Below are 16,330 nucleotides of genomic sequence, written 5' to 3' on the forward strand. Positions count from 1 at the left end.
CCGCCACCTTCCAGAATGGAGTATGGACCAGACAAACTATTATATTCTCCCTAAAATACCCGTTCTTCTTAGAAAATTAAAAATACTCCCAAAAACGACATCCCCAGATGACCTTTGAAACAATTCCCTTATATCTAGTTTATTTTATTTTAGTAATTCACTTTAGATTTTTAGTCTAAGTTAATTTTCTAGGTTGTGGTTGTTACTCCACTTGGTGCCCTTGATCAGTAGCTTATAGATCCTGTACAGATAATAAAATAAACAGACAGTTATGTTAAGTGATCAAAGATAAGAAAGAATCACCCAAAAACTAACAAAATGCTTTTTTTTAAATCCTATTACACCAATGGTCAAGTGATTTGTAGAAGTGTTTGTGTACCCAACCTATAGTTTGGGTCACAGGTCGACTCTTGTGGATCAAAATATGACCATTTCAATTGCAATATATAGATAAACGAATTGGGTAGAATTCCCAGCGCCCCACAATAGTGCATGCAAAGGATGTCAACTGCTAGATGGAGAAAATAACGAACGTCTCTACATTAATGTTTTGTTCAACAGACTTGAGCTAAAATACAACCTATTAGTAACTTGTAAAATCTAAGAAAATATCTGGTATATGCCACTCTTCAGCTTTTGGAGTCAATGTGGAGATAATGCTGCTAGCTTACATTTTTTTATTTTTTTTATTTCTCAGTAATCAATTAAAAGAAAAAAATCCCACATCAAATTATAAACCATAAATCCTATGGTTGTCTCTTTTTTATCCTGTGAAATAAATTGTACTGCAAAAGAAATTAAATATACCATTACATTCTGTTTGCTGATACTACTGTGGGAAGGTTGCCAACAATCCAGTTTAATTATTCCCCTCATTAATGGTTCCCATACACCTCAACAAAAAGTGAGCAGCTCCCTTTATGATAGGCAAGCATTAGACAACAAGAACAGCTTTACCACTGAGGGGACCTTTAACCATCACCCAGGCTTTAGAAAGCCCTCAGCACTTTTCAGTACAATTTTACTTAAGTAATTTTACCTATCTGGCACCACATTTTCATGAAAAAAGGTTCTGGTCTGTGGAAAAGATTTTCTGATTATACTGTGCCTATTGAGGGGGGGGTGGAATCTGATTGTTTAAGCGAAAGTGCATTGGTGGGAGCAATGATCCAATTGACTGATCAAAACAAAGTATATTGATGCACTTCACCAATTTGCAAGAGAAAGATATAAACAGAGAATCCACATTGTCAAGCCTGACGTGCTCAAGCAAGAGAAACAAGACATGTCAGACTGCACAATATGTTTTTAATTTCATTTGATGTTTAAGTTTTTTAAAACGTGTGACTCCCCAAGTGGAGGAGCTGTACAGCCTCAAATACATGGATGCATTCAATAAATGTTTTAAAGGCATTGTGTAGGACGTCCAAACCTTTCATTGAATTAACAAAGGTCCGGTCACTAAGAGAGCAAGTAATTTATATAATATACATAAACATTTCCCTCAAAGCTTGCAGATACAAGCTGCATTAGCTAAGCTAACAAAAACAAAGTATGTAGGAGAAGCCAACTTAGATTGAGCAATGGCAAAAATTACTGATAATTCATGCAGTGTTACTATATCATATTTTTTTTTACCATGGCTGCCTATGATATAAAAAAAGAACAAATAGGTTGTAGTTAGTCATAATAATAAATCAAATTTAAGCAAAAACAAACAAAAAATCTTTGAGAGCTTGCATGGGCTGTCGATAACATGCATCTGTACCTTATACCACGGTCAATACCTTTAACAGTACCAAATTCAGTGCTCATCCCTATTGCATGATATGTAAACATTTGTTGTGGCCTCCTACATCAAAATATGGTGTAAAATTATGCAGGAGTGTTTTTGAGCAGCCTGAAAACAAATTTTAGGTATAAACTTACCCTCCTAGCCTCAGAACCTCCAGAACTTTAAATATCTGCTGCTCAAATCTGAGGGCCATTTACCACAGTGGGACCTAATGGAGCAAATGCCTTAATTGGTGTATGTAGCAATTAGGGGTGAAGAAAAAAATCGATTTGAGCTCAAATCGCATTTCTAACATTTAAAGATTCAGAATCAATTCTTATTTTCTTTAAAAACTATTTTTTTCTTGTGGGTGCGGATGTGCCTTATCAGGCACCGTAGTGTTTGGTGAAACCAATGAGCAACGTGAGCTAAGCACAGGCATGCAAGCGTTAGCCTAGCAGGCTACAGAGTTTGTTGCCGCTAAAGTATGGAAGACGAAGAAAAATAAATTAATAAATAAATTAATCGTTTCTGAATCGAATCGTTTGGATTTAAAAGAATCTGAAAAAAATCGAATTGTGACCCCAAGAATCAATTCTAAATCGAATCGTGGGAATCCCAAAGATTCACAGCCCTAGTAGCAATATGAGAAGGGACATCCAAACCTGTTTTTATTATTATTTTATATGAGCACTGACTTTGTCTTTGCTTTAAAATGTGCTTCTGTTTAAGAATTAGGATTAGGCTTTGTTTTTCTGGCTTCTGTCAGCTGATTCCCAAAATGGCAAAACCATCTTCGTCACCCAAATCAACCATTGGCACTTTATGCTTCCTGGACGAAAAAACTGCCCAAATGCTAATGAATCTAGAGCGGACATTTGTGGGCTTTAAGAGTAGGCCATTCCACAGTCGATTCAGCATGCTATTATGGATTTCTGCTTCTTCTCTGCATCTGTTCCCACTGAGAATGCCAAGGGAACAAGGAGTCCAGCATGGAGTGGCTTTGAAGCGTCATTGCCGAGGGCAAGGCGTTGATTTCCTGCTCATTGGACCTCACAGTCATTTGGCTCATCTCTCACAAGTGCTTAGCCTCCTCCCAGAGGAGAGGCTTGAGGTGCATGGGAGTTAAGCAGATGTAGTGAAAAAGAAAATCAGCCGGTCATGTCACAGTATTTTTTTTTTCCCTCAAAGATGTGTCAAACAACATGAAATAATAGGGATGCATTTTGTCCTAATTATTTCCAGTCATATTTGATCCGCTGTCTCTCATGTGCACAGATAAGCAGCAGCATGTATTTTATGTTTACACATACCAATTAAGGCTGCAAATCTTATTTTAATAACCTAAACTTATAGCTTTAAAACCCATAGAAACCTGATTTCACAGTTAACCTACAAATCCACATAGATCCCTCTAAAGTGTTATTTTCCTTTTTCTCCTACAAACAGGCCCATCTGTTGGATATAAAAAGAAAATCTGCTCATTTTCTTAATGTCGCTGATTACTGGGAATTACAAAATTTGGCAGCGGCTGCGTCTTTTACGTAACAGTGTGTCATTCAAAATATTTGCAGAAGCAGAACGAATCGGCTGCATTCAGCGAAATAAGCAGTATAAACAGAGCGGTAATCACAGCAAGAGAGTTGCCTGTTATTCTGCTACTATTTTAACAAATATATTTAAGTTAAAAAAATATTGTAGAGTGGGTAAAAGTATTTTAAAAGTTAATGTATGCTTTCTTTAAGTGCTAAATGTAGCTTTAATCAATGTAGTTTTTTGTTTATGTTACAATTCAGGTTCAATACGTGAGTAGATATAAAGCAAATTGCACAAAAAGAACTAATTTCACTTTACTAATCCAATTCTAAAATGAATCCATCCTCTAAATATAGCTGTTCGTAAATAGGTACATTAGGTAAACTGGTGTAGTCTTTGTAATACCTCATTCAACCAATCATCGGTTGAATCAGTTATGCTTAAAATAAGAAAAATCCAGGTAGTGTTGAGGATGGAAGAATTTTAATTCTATCAGCAGGGCTGTCAACTCTCACCCATTGGGTGTGAGACTCACACATCTCAGTGTCCTCACACGCTCACACTCCATATCCGCAGTTTTTCACTCTAAAAAATGACGGACATTAAAACTAAACTACATTCCACTTATTTATCTATAAAAATATTATGCTGATAAAAATCCACTAATTTAGTAATCCATTCATCCTTAACTGGAATATAGAGACTCTAAAACATGTATTTAGCTGACAGTGACCCATCTTGAGCAACAATTATTCCAAAATTGTAAATCAAATATGTAAAAATTTTATATTTAAAATAAAAAAGTCATCTTTCATTATGCCCTATACTCCCGCAGTGGAAAAGATTTAGCTTCACCTGGTTTAATTTTGTTAAAAAAAAAATCTTTTTTACGGAACCTTTGGCTATCCAATTATTAATCGATTAACTGAAAACATAATCGACAGGTTAGTCTATTCACAAAATAATCGTTCGTTGCAGCCATCTACGGCCTCCTAGAAGGTCTGAACTGCTTAGCTTTTTTGTCAATTGTAAGAAAAACTAATAAGATAATAACTTCAGATTCTTAATCTTAGCCTATTACCAAATATTCATACACAGAGTAGATTGCACGGGAATTGATTGTACTGGTTCCTGTATCAGTGCAAGTAATCCAGTAATTGCCTTTTAGTTCCCCATTGTTTATTTTACTTGAACTGCATAGAATAATTAATAAACTAAATTGTGAAATTCTTAGTTTACAGTATATTTAAGATGCAATTATTTTATTAAGGCCCATACTTCTTTACTTCCATTCTCTAAAAATCCCCAGAATATAAAAAATAATGTATATATTTTTTTAAATGTTACACATACAGATAACTTATTGTTATTCAGTAAAATTTATTGTTCTATCAAAAATTCCACCTTTTGCCACTTTGTTTCAGTGAAATCCTCTGAAAACCGACAACCGATAGCTGCACCTGTCCTCATAGCCTTTCAATCTAACCCTGACATGGGTGGCCTATCCAAATTATTTCAAAATCTCACTCCAAGGTTTGGTGAAATGTTGGCAGCCGCGTATCTGTTACTTAAAGAATACAGTATCCCTGTACATCCTCCTACTGTATGGCTGTGTAGCCCTGGAAGTTCTTTCTTTTAATTAAACACCAATAAACAGATTTTGTTTTTGTTGGAACATAAACCATGATAAAGTTTTGAAAACTGTCTGGGGAAGGCCAATAACCATCTTAAAGTATCACAAAATTTTTATTTTTACTGAATCTAATGGGTATAGAATACAGCTATGAAAGAGATAAGTAGATACATTTGTATTGGGGTACGTTCATACTGAACCCAAATTTCGCAGCTGGAGCGAAGGATATAATTTTATCTGTATATAGAGGGCAGATCTAAAGCGATGCGAAGGTGGCGCATTTAGGGAGGTGAAGGGCGGGATTGTGGTGAAGTTAATGGAATTTGATTGCTGCCTCGCAAGAAGTTGAAGAATCTCAAATTCTGTTTACATTCACGTTACGAAATCCACTCAGGGACTAGATGTGGCTGTGAGCTAGCGTGAAGGAGCACAGCAGAGACAAGCTTTATTTAATTAGAAATGGAAGATAGAGAAAATAATGTTGACACAGGATGAAGTGGAAATGCTCTTTTAAAAAAGCCGCTTTAATTTAGCCCTTGAAGGACCTTCATCGTTCCTCCAGAACAGATAAATGCATTATCTCCTTCACCCCACCGCTGTCTGCCCAGACAAGCTTTGCTGATCCTCCCTGGTACTCCTTTTTTTTTTTTTGGGTGGGGGGTTGACTTGACCAGACCGGGCATTCGAACCGAGCCATCAGCTCCGGGGCAATCAGCTGGTCTGGGTCCGGAGCCAGCCTAGGACCGAGGGACCGTACCCGGTCACGGTATGCTTCCAGCCGTCTGCCTTACCGGGCAGGTGGGTGGAAGTACAGGGCTGCGCCTACCGTCACTGGGTTGGGTTCGGTCGCTCCGTCCTAGGCTGGCTCCCTTCCCTCCATCCGCCGGAGTTCCAGCACCAGCCCCGGAGCTCACGGCTCAGTTCTGCTGCACTGCAGTCGACCAAATCCTGGACGATTTTGAAATTCTCCCCGGACATTTTTTTAGGTATGAAAAATGGGACATGTCCGGGAAAAATAGGGCGTCTGGTCACCCTACCTTTCATCTCCCACAGTTAGGTTGTTCCAGCAAGCCGTATCTTCTCCTAGCACTGGTTTGCTCAATGATTTACCACTGTCCTAATCCCAGGCAGCCGTAGTCTCTACCTTCAGTGTTCTCTCTTCCCAGTAGACCTATCAGATCTGCTGCTGTGCTGCTCTGTTCCTCCACAGTTAGTTTCTATAGCTAGCCCCAGCCAGCTTTAGCCTTTCCCCACTGGCACTGTTTCCTCAGTGGGCTTCTCCGCTCTGCCTTCTCTCCCCGCTTTAGTGCAATGATTTACCGGAGGGCACCACCAATATTCCGCTTTGGTTCATTAGAGGGTGGCTTTTTTCTCTTTTTTCCCCTGTTGGCATTCTGGCACTGTTTTCCCGCTACTCCTGGTTTCTAAAGTAGAAAACACTGACAGTCACTTTCTAATTCCATGTCCACCATGATGAGGTGAAACCAAAAACCAGCAGACTCCATGATGAAGGAGCCTTTGCCCGTCTGGTGAATTCGCCTGACGTGTAAAATGCTTTCGCTGTCCAGGCGGGTTTCAAGCCGAGCAAAAACAGACAAAACTGGCAAATTTGTTGGAGATTTCACATTCTGTGAGAACGCATCTTTAGAGCTCCATCAGATCACCCCTAAAGATAGAAATCTTGTTAATATCCAGTTGACATGCTTTTCCTTATAGGGTTGATTATCACTAATAAAATTCCCTCTTATCAGAACAGAAACGTTTTTTTGCCCAGACTCCCCTGTGGGAGCATCCCTCCTTCAACTAAGCTGCCAACTTTTTAATTTTCTCCACTAAATACTTTCACTCCTCTCCAGATAAATTTGAAAATAGTATTAAGAAAAGCCCCTGTTGAGGAGCTCCGAATCTTTGAGGTTGGAAGGCCACCCTGCCATCCCCCTAAGCTTCCCAACAGATTCCCTATTAGATTGAAGTCAGAAAACTGGCTGGGCCGCTCCAAAAACACTGTCAATCAAAGGACAGATGGGTAAAAGAATAATATATAGAATATCCCAGATTTAGGAATCTTTTTAGCTTAATTTTAGACATTGGCAAAAATGTAAAGGCTGTGGTGTAACAACTACTTGAAATATTTACACACAGAATCGGGGTTTCTAGTAACATACCAAGGATTCAGCTGCTTTACAGTAACTCTAGAAAAATGTCAGGTGTTGTGCATCTTTGACCATAACCCTTGCTTGATAACATATTACCATGAGTAACATGGATTCCTGTACTCACGTCCCCTAATCTATTTGGTGTCTTCCTCTGCCCCCTTTCTTTCCTCAGGGTCTGGTCGGAGAAAAGTACGGCAGCATTCGAGTGCCAGGGGAGGTGGAATCAGCAGAGTTTGAGATGATCCTGGATGCGGCTGTGGAGGCGGGGCTGGACACCCACATTTTGGAGGAGTGGTACTGCAGGGATGAAAACTCTGTGCCACCCGCATACTACCTCAAACCCAAAGCCCAAATGCTCAAGAACTACCAGAACTCTGTGAGTCCAAACTCATACAATGCTTTTTTCTTTTTAATTTCAACTAGATACAGTCTTTCTGACAATTGATATCGTTCTGACAATTTTTTAGGAAGACTTTTGAAACCAATATGGCCTTTTTTTTTCTTCCACTGACCTGATAAAAATCATACAATGATAACAAATGTTGCAAAATACAAACCTTCACCATGCTTTGTGTATTTTTATTTCCACTCTGAAAATCATATCACTAGTTTATGCTTCTAAAGTGACAACATTGAAAAAGAAAAAAGTTCAAAGTGAGATGAATATCATGCAAGGCATCATTTATCCAGGCTTTTTCTGGGAAGAAGTTCCAAGCTGTAATCTTAGATGTATAAACAGAATCTGTAACCTGTAATAAAGAATTTCTCTGCATATCATTGCTGTTATTTGTGTCCTAACATCCATGTAGTGAAACACTCCATCTCTGCCTGATAAACACATTTTATCTGCTGCTGCAGAAAAGAGGGTTTGCATCATGTTTGTGCTTGTTTTTCTTCACTTGGCTCTTAAACCCTTTTCATGTTCTCTGCTTTAATGTTTTCCCAGCTGGCAACTGGCCCCATGAAACTCCATTTAATGCAAGTTTTATTTCTGTCAGCACAGTTCAATTGGAAAAAACAAAGCCAGTCCTTTAAGTGTGATGCTATGTTTTCAAGGGTAAAATAAAATAATTGGTTGAATGTGTTTAATAGCTAAAGGTGTCTTCAAAGTCCTAAAATTAGAATTAGAGCCTCAGATCCTAAAATCTCTCAGTAACATATAGAAGTTTTGCTTTCTTAGGGTACAGATCTGCTCACTGTTCACTCATAAAAGAATGACAGCTTTCCTTCAGTACATGACGCTACTTACAGCCAGCCTTTCCTCTCTCTCTGGGCCTCATCCCCTTTTTAGATGGAATCGAGCAGCGCAGCAAAGACCAAGAATGACAAGGCCTGGAGGAATGTGTCAGAGGAGATCAAGAGGATCTTCCGAACGGCTGTGCTGCTGCTCCAAGAGAAGGGAACCATGAAGAGCACGGATGCCAACAAATTCCTTTGCTCTGGTAAGGTTCAGGCCTTCTGTGTCCTTTTTGTTTTCAGATGAATATGGGCATTTGGTGATACATGATCTTTGTATTCTCATCAAGCTAAGGAATTGGTGTCTTGATAAAAAAAACAGTTTCTATCTCTTTTGATAGTATTAAACCACTCTTTACATTTTGCTGTCCCTTGATAAATAGTGATCAGAATATAAAATCTGATGAATGATAAAACATTCTATTGTTTTTTAGTTTACAAACTAATAAACCAGTTGGGAAAAGAATCCTTAAAAGTGCAGTTTGAGGTAGACGCTTTTGTACTCTTATTAAGTGGCTTTAATGCTATATTATTTTAGTTTTGGTAGTACTTCTGTTCTTTTATCACAGTGTTTTACTCTGGAAATTGGTAAAGAAAAGAGGGGATATCCTCTCAATATCCTCTCCAAAGTGACTCCATGTTTTCTATAATTTGTAGAGAATCTCTGTTCCCATGCATAGAGATGTCTGTGGCATGCACTCACTTAACATAGGCCTACATAATCCTACAATAACAATATATATACAGTTGATTTATTAAAAATGCTTTTCAGTAAAAGTCACAGCAATAACAGCAGAAGCTTTTTTGATGCTTCCAGTGCTTGCGGTCTGAACGAAGCATTATTTATTAAAATAAGCCAAGCAACGATTTCATCCACCATTTTTACAAGCAAAGAAAGGATAGGGTAGCTCCGCACAATGCGCTTCAGACCTACTTTTCGACCGCACACCTAGAGCAGTAAAGATGCTTCAACCACGCGTCAGAACTAAACTTGTACAAGCATCAAAACTAAACCATGTGAGTCACGAACCTGGTCTTAAATTTCAGTCCATGCCCTGAGATAGAGGATGGTTCCAGCCGGTCGGCTACCAAAAAGACGAGGCAAGCGCCGCCCAGAGAGTCCCAGATGATGATTTCTCGGAGGTTGGGGGACAGGCAGGAGATCAGAACTGATCAGACGAAGGAAGGCAGCGTAATCCAGAGGGCAAAATCTGGTGTAGGAGATGTAGTCAGAGCCAAGAGAGCAGAGATCCGAAGAGGTACCAAGGGAAATCCAGGACTGTGTCAGGAATAAGTTTCAGGTTCGGTAAACAGGCAGAAACCAGCAGGAGTCCGAGGACAGGTCAGGCAAACAGATCAGAATGGGAACAGGCAGGCTCAGGGGTCCAGAGGGAGAAGGGGTCAGGATCAGGTAATCAGAAACACTCAGGTATGCAAGAGAACTCTCACCAAGTGCTCAAATAATCTGACACTGATGATTGGTTAAACACTAGTTAAATAGAGGCTGCAACAAGTGGATCAGAAATGCGGTTATGAGAACTGGGCAGAGCTATACAGATAAATGAAATTATTAATCAGATCAGTCATCAGCGCAAAACTCATGACAGCTAGACACTTTTCCAGACAGCTTTCCTTGTCTTGTGTCTTGTTACCTAGTTCTGAACATGGCAACAAAACATTTGGTGGACTATAAATTCCCATCGTGTGTGTGAAAGGTGTTCCTTTACTGTTAATTACTGTTTTAGACACTTTGGCTTTAGGGTGACATTTGCAGTTTACTAAATGTAATCACTATCTGAATGTCATGGTCTTGTCAAACCTCCACCCAACTTAACACCGAACATCATAGGGTCAAAGTTCAGTAACCAGTACATAGATTAAGACTCTCTTAGACTGAATTAAGGATGCCTTGTTAGAAGAAGGTACTAATTGTTCCTTTTATAAAGGGCTATAACCATTGTTTTTTTAAGGGTCTTTAACATCGGGGGCTTTAGCTAATTCCCAAAAAGTTAGATTTTTTTAAAGGACAATGTTTTTATTTATTTTAAGATAATATAAAAAAAAATGTTGTACCAGTCTGACTGCACTGTAACTTAAACCAATAAAATGTACTTTTAATATTTTGTTAATAATCAAAAATAAAAGGGCAAATATCATTTTGGATTGCAAAAAATAAATAGAATACAAATTTTTCTGATATTTAAAAGACAAAAACTTAAACCTAATTTCTGCCTACATCTGAAGAAAATAGTCGTTTTTTTTTCTCAGAGAAACAGATTTTTTTTTCTTAGGGCCAAACAAGCGTGCTTCTGTCCTCATCTACTTAAATTACTTTTTTAGATTTTATTTTTATTAGTTTTAGTAAAGAAACAAAAAAACAAAGTATTTAATCATTTTCTCCACTCAGCATGTGAATCATTGGGGGAGTAAAGAAAAACTTACAGTAGTGGAAAATGTGTTCTTTTGTCCTGTTATTAGTTTTACTGTTAAGCATGAATTTTCCCATTTAACAGCTTTTTTCAAGCTGTTACCTATCTCTAAGCATAGTCTCACAATGATGGTGCTATTTGTGTGCAATTAATCTTTTTTTCTGTCTCTCTCTGTCTGTTCAATATATTGAACACAGGAAAAAATCTGAATGCTTTTAAATAGCAATTTGTGATCTAAAGACATTTCTAATGTAACTTTTAAACAGACATGTGCAGACAGGAAAATATCTACTTTCAGGAGATTTGGGGCATTCAGGGCTAAAGCTCTGGAGACCAAGGTCACAAATGGAAAAACACAAATAGACATAAATAAGAAGTTGTGCTACAAGTTTTTTTGAAAGATAATCCCATGAATACATTATTGCATTATTTTCCATTCCTACTTAATTTATATAGCAGTATAAAAACAAACAGGACCAAAGTGCTAAACAAAAGCAGAAATAAAAACACCATTAAATGCCATAAGATTAATAAAAAACAACATGAAAAAAACTGAGTAAGGACAATATAGAAAATAACAAAGAAAACATGATCAATCAACACCAACATCGTTTTGAACATTAAAAGCCACAGAGAAAAGATAAGAATTTAAAATAGATTTAAAATGGTCAAAGAGGAGGCGTTTGGGATCCGCTACAGAGAATCCCCTCTGGGTTTACGCCTCGTTCTAGGCACTGACACAAGTGACTGATCAGACCTAAGAAAACTTAGTGGTACATACTTACCTTATAAAACTCAAAAAGACTGTACATTGAAAAAAAGGATTAGCCATGTCGGATCCCTAGTATCCTATTTGTTTTAACCATTGTCAAGAAATAAAAAACATAAAAAAAAAAAATGTTTTCCAGTAAACACTCCTATTTCTGTTTTTTCAGCTTTGGAGGATGAGTTAGACTTTGCCCTCGGGAAACAAACACCCGCCTTTCTCAGGAAATGCGTCTGCTACATACGCAAGATCTCCAACTTTGACCGTTTCGCCAAGCTCCCCGACATGACCCGCTACATGGACACCGTGGTGAGTGCCGACCGCGTGATGCGGAACCAGGAGGCCTATGAGCGCCTGCTGAAAGTCCGTGACGAGTTCATCCCCACCATTGTGGCCGCCTCCAATCTCCGCGTCTACTCGTCGGTTACTCACTGCGACATGAAGCTGGGCTACTCCCAGGAGGTGGAGAGCCACTACGTGGAAGGTCTCTGCAAGCAGTTCTACGAGGACATGGTGGACATCATTCAAGCCACCGTACAGCAGAACTTTGACACAGAGACCGACCCACTGTATGATGAGATTCTGCAGCACCTGTCCCTGTGTAAGACCTCCGCAGCCCTCTATAAGTACAAGTCGGAGACTTTGGATTATGTGCAGGAGTACCTGATGCCGTCTAAAGGGAGCAGGATGAGCCCTCTGGTGGTATACGGAGGACCCTGCACCGGAAAGACACTGCTGCTCTCTGAGGTGGCCAAGCAGGTGAGGCGTAAACAAAGGGATGTCCTCCCTGTCACTTTTTCCTGCTCAGTTATCTCAGTTTGTTCACGCTTGCTCCCGTCTGTCTGTCTGATGTCAGCATGTGTCCATCCTTGTGCAACAGAGCATGAGGGGGTGTGCAACTGTTCATCTTTTGCAAATGCTTGCTCCTTTTACCATCTGTTCACTCCATCCCCGTGCATGCATGTGTCGCTCATTTCCAGGAAAGTGAAGCGATTATGCAGAAGTTGATTCGCATTTGTATGACTCTGCTTTTTCTTTCCCATTCACATGCCCAAACTGGCAGGAATGCTTTTATTGTCACCCGATTACTTTCTCATCTGCTCGTTATTTAGTTCTGTGTGCGACATCTGCCTGCCCTGCCCAATTAGCATCACGCTACAAATAACCTCACATCTATTCCTCCAGTGCATCTATCATGTACACATTAGCTTTAAGCACCAGGGATTTTTGTTTTTAGAGCGATATATCATATATTAAACCCATAACCACATTATTTGAGAGTAATAAATAGAAGAATAGCACAATTTTAAGCTTTCGAGGAACATCTAATATGTAAACACACCTTTAAAGTATTTTTAGCCACTGAACAAACATCTTCCACTTGCATTACATTGAAGTGGAAGAAAAAGCAAGGTTTTAATTTTAATTTACTAACGTACATCTGAAATGATTGGAATGGATTTATACTAAACAGGTCAACTGGCCCAGCAATGCCTGATCAGAAAGCCTAAAATTAGGTAGCTGGTTCATAAATAATTACAGTTATGTTGGCAATGATAATGATAATTCTTAGTAGTAGCAGAATCCGAATCGGTAGTAGTTGTATTTCTACCGCTGATATAAATGAATACATGTATTAGGCTTTTGGTGAGAAAATAAATACTTTAGGGTCTATTTTTACTGCAACATCCCTCTTTACTTTTTTATATTTTCATTCTAAAATATTAATATCAAACCAGAGTAACTTCATTAATTAAGAAAAAGTTTTTTGCAAAGAATAATGCACCAGGGACAAACAAAGTTTATGTTTAGATTAGTATTTTTGTTTCTACACAGGCTTAGATGTTTTCTTTCTCTAAGCCTACGATGGCAATTGGAGATCAGACTAGTCACTGACAGTACTTTACTCTGCTTTACATTATAACTGTAAACACTGGTTTTATAAGCTCTGTTAAAAAACAAAAAAATTTAAAACATTTTTAAAAACGTTTTGTTTATTGTCACTTTAAAGTGCCTGGAGATGACATATGTCGTGAATTGGCGATATATAAATCAACTGAATTGAATTAAAATTGAAATCTCTTTAAGATACTTACATTTACTCAGTCTTATCTTTTTTTATAATGACTTATGTTTTACCAATTCATCAAATACTATGATCAGTTACTCAATAGTTTAGTAGCCTTTTTATGTCATACTTTCTTACTCCTACTTGAGTAAAGTTATGTTGAAATAGATCTACTCTAACCTTAGTACAGCTCTTAGTACTCTGTTAGCCTTTGATATATATACTGTACATACTCAATAATACTGAAATATCTATCAACTGTCCACTTTCCCTCATTTTAATCTCAGTATAAATATTTTGGCTGTCATACATTTGCTATGAAGAACATTAGTGAACTAATGAGTTAGGAACACAGCAGACGGGTCAGATAGAAAGTTGTGGAGACATCTAGCCTGGTTGAGGTTATAAAACAATATCCCAGGCTTTGACCATATAATATAGAACTGTGCAAACTCTTCTACAATCATAGAAATTACTGCACAACGGCATGGCAAGGAAAGCAATGATCAAAGAAGCAGTCTGCATGGACGAAATATAAAAGATATCTTGCTTGCAGTTTTAGAGGAAGCTACTGTGGTCAGATGAGACTAAAGCTTAAAGTATATGTCCTATATGTAAAATTCTAACTTAATGGAAAAGGAAACTCTCCAAACATCAACCCTTGTGAAACAGCAATGATGCTTTTCTTTGGGATTTAGTTGTACTGAATTTTTATGGTTAATCCACATGCATGTTACATTTTGTTTAAAGTTTCTATCTGTAAAAACTTAACAAAAATGATCATTTTACTTATAATTATACTCTTTCTTTTGGTCTTTCACATAAATCTATGCAAAAGACACATCAGGTTTGTAGGTATGGCGTGACAGAATAGTTAAAAGTAGCATGAATACCTTTGCATAGTACTGTACATGTTCAATTCAATCAAACCATTCAACTTGAATGTGAAGCTTTATTGCTTCAGTTTAAGTGGAAAGAAATATTTTTCATGCCCTGATTTTTGATAACAGCTCGATGTTGACAGGGCAATTTTAACTGATTAATGCCCACAACATACCTAATAAAGAAAGTGCTCTACAGTAAGCTCTCTGGGCTTCCACTCAGATCCCATTTGATTTACACTTGCTTTGTTTGTGTACGCCTGCAGAGTGTGGTGTAACATAACTAAAGTCTTCTAAGCAGGCTGAGCTGTGTAGTTACTGCTGTTTATCAGTGGTTGTTGCAATAACGTTTACTGGTACCTATCTGAACTTCAACTAAAGCAACAGTACATTTATTTTTGCCCTCAACATCACCATTCTACAGACAGATATACTAATCGTAATAGGTTTTTGCTGTCTCAGAATGAGTGCTGCCGTAAAAAGAGTGATGTGTTTTTTTTTCTACCTTGGAAAAAGTTTATTTATCATAGACAGTAAACTGAAAGCTCACAGCATCAAATGAAGGCAAACAAGAACTAGCCTCTGTTGAACACAACCAACCAAAAACTGTGTGCCTGTGTGCGCTGTTTTATTTAATACATTACTTTTAAAATGTGTCTGTATTTCTTAAAATTCCAAAATTGACTTCCTGTAGTGTTTGGTCAGTCTGCTTTGTGTTAATTTGCTGGCTGAGAAATTTAATAGAACTCAGCTATTGGATAAAACCTGAACAAGCTCTTCTGCTAAGATGATAATAAATCAGTTTAATTTACTTTATATTAATTAGTGAGCATTTAATAATTGGCTGTTTTGTTTTTATCACAGAAAGACATTTAAAAGTTTCTTAAGAAAGTTCAGGGAATAATTTCAAAGATCAATCGTTGCCCTTTGTGATTACAGTCTGATCATAGCTATTTGAAATTTTCTCTAAACTTGTAAAAAGGTGCCTATTTAAACATTTACACAGTCCAATGCTACAGGTTTGGAGTTAGCAAGTGCTGTATTTTGCGATATTTCTCATGTAACGCAATCAGACAGAAGATTACAGCTAATTGTGAATTGGAATTCTTGGCGTATTATTAGCATTTGCATATCATAAGTTTAACTCGAAGCTTCAACCACATAATAACACAAACCCTTTGCTTTTCTCTTTGAGACAGTCTCAAGTAGGGATGCAGTGAGAAAATCCACTATTAGTATTGTTGTTTTGGCTGATATTTGATATTTACTGATAAGATAGACCTTATAATTACCTACTCTTTCAACATATTGGAAAAAGGACTACACATCTAACATTGCTTCTATACTAAAGCACAATGCTGTGTTGCATCATTATCAAAAATTTTACTCATACTTGTATTGGTTCTTGTCGTCTTCCACCTTATATGGCGGAAGACGACAAGATGGTGCTCCCAGGCCAGCCGATGCCCCAAAGTGTCTTGGGGCATCCTGTGGGTCTCCTTCCTATGACATGTTGCTGAAACACCCTTAGGGGAGGCGTCTAGGGGAAGCTGAAAAAGGTGCCCAAGCCACCTCAGCTGACTCCTCTCTATGTGGAGAAGTAGCTTTACTCCAAGCTTCTCCCGGATGGCCAAGCTCCTCACTCTATCTCTGAGGGAGTGCCTTTGTGTAGGCATAATTCAAATTCCATGACCATAGGTGAGGAAGCAGTGTCCTTATTATAGTGGCAACCTTACTGATCCATTGTCCCCTTGCTCATGAACAGGACCCTAGAATGGTCAAGAACTTGGAGGACTTGCGAAACACCTTGTACATACTTTGGGTCTTAACAGGAAGCAGCTAGCAGAATCG

General features: G+C 38.1%; 1 protein-coding gene across 3 annotated transcripts in view; it reads left to right on the plus strand.

Annotated features, from left to right (window-relative positions):
* The window catches only part of nwd2 (NACHT and WD repeat domain containing 2), a 73,631-nt gene that overhangs the window by 49,929 nt on the left and 7,372 nt on the right, over positions 1-16,330 (plus strand). For all 3 annotated transcript variants that reach the window (XM_015379543.1, XM_015379542.1, XM_015379545.1), the window contains 3 exons: positions 7,272-7,475; positions 8,391-8,541; positions 11,700-12,289. In XM_015379543.1, coding sequence (XP_015235029.1) covers positions 7,272-7,475; positions 8,391-8,541; positions 11,700-12,289 — 945 coding nt within the window. The remainder of the gene's footprint in view (positions 1-7,271; positions 7,476-8,390; positions 8,542-11,699; positions 12,290-16,330) is intronic.

The sequence above is a fragment of the Cyprinodon variegatus genome, unplaced genomic scaffold (assembly GCF_000732505.1).
Source record: "Cyprinodon variegatus isolate N-32 unplaced genomic scaffold, C_variegatus-1.0 Scaffold193, whole genome shotgun sequence".
Lineage (NCBI taxonomy): Eukaryota > Metazoa > Chordata > Actinopteri > Cyprinodontiformes > Cyprinodontidae > Cyprinodon > Cyprinodon variegatus.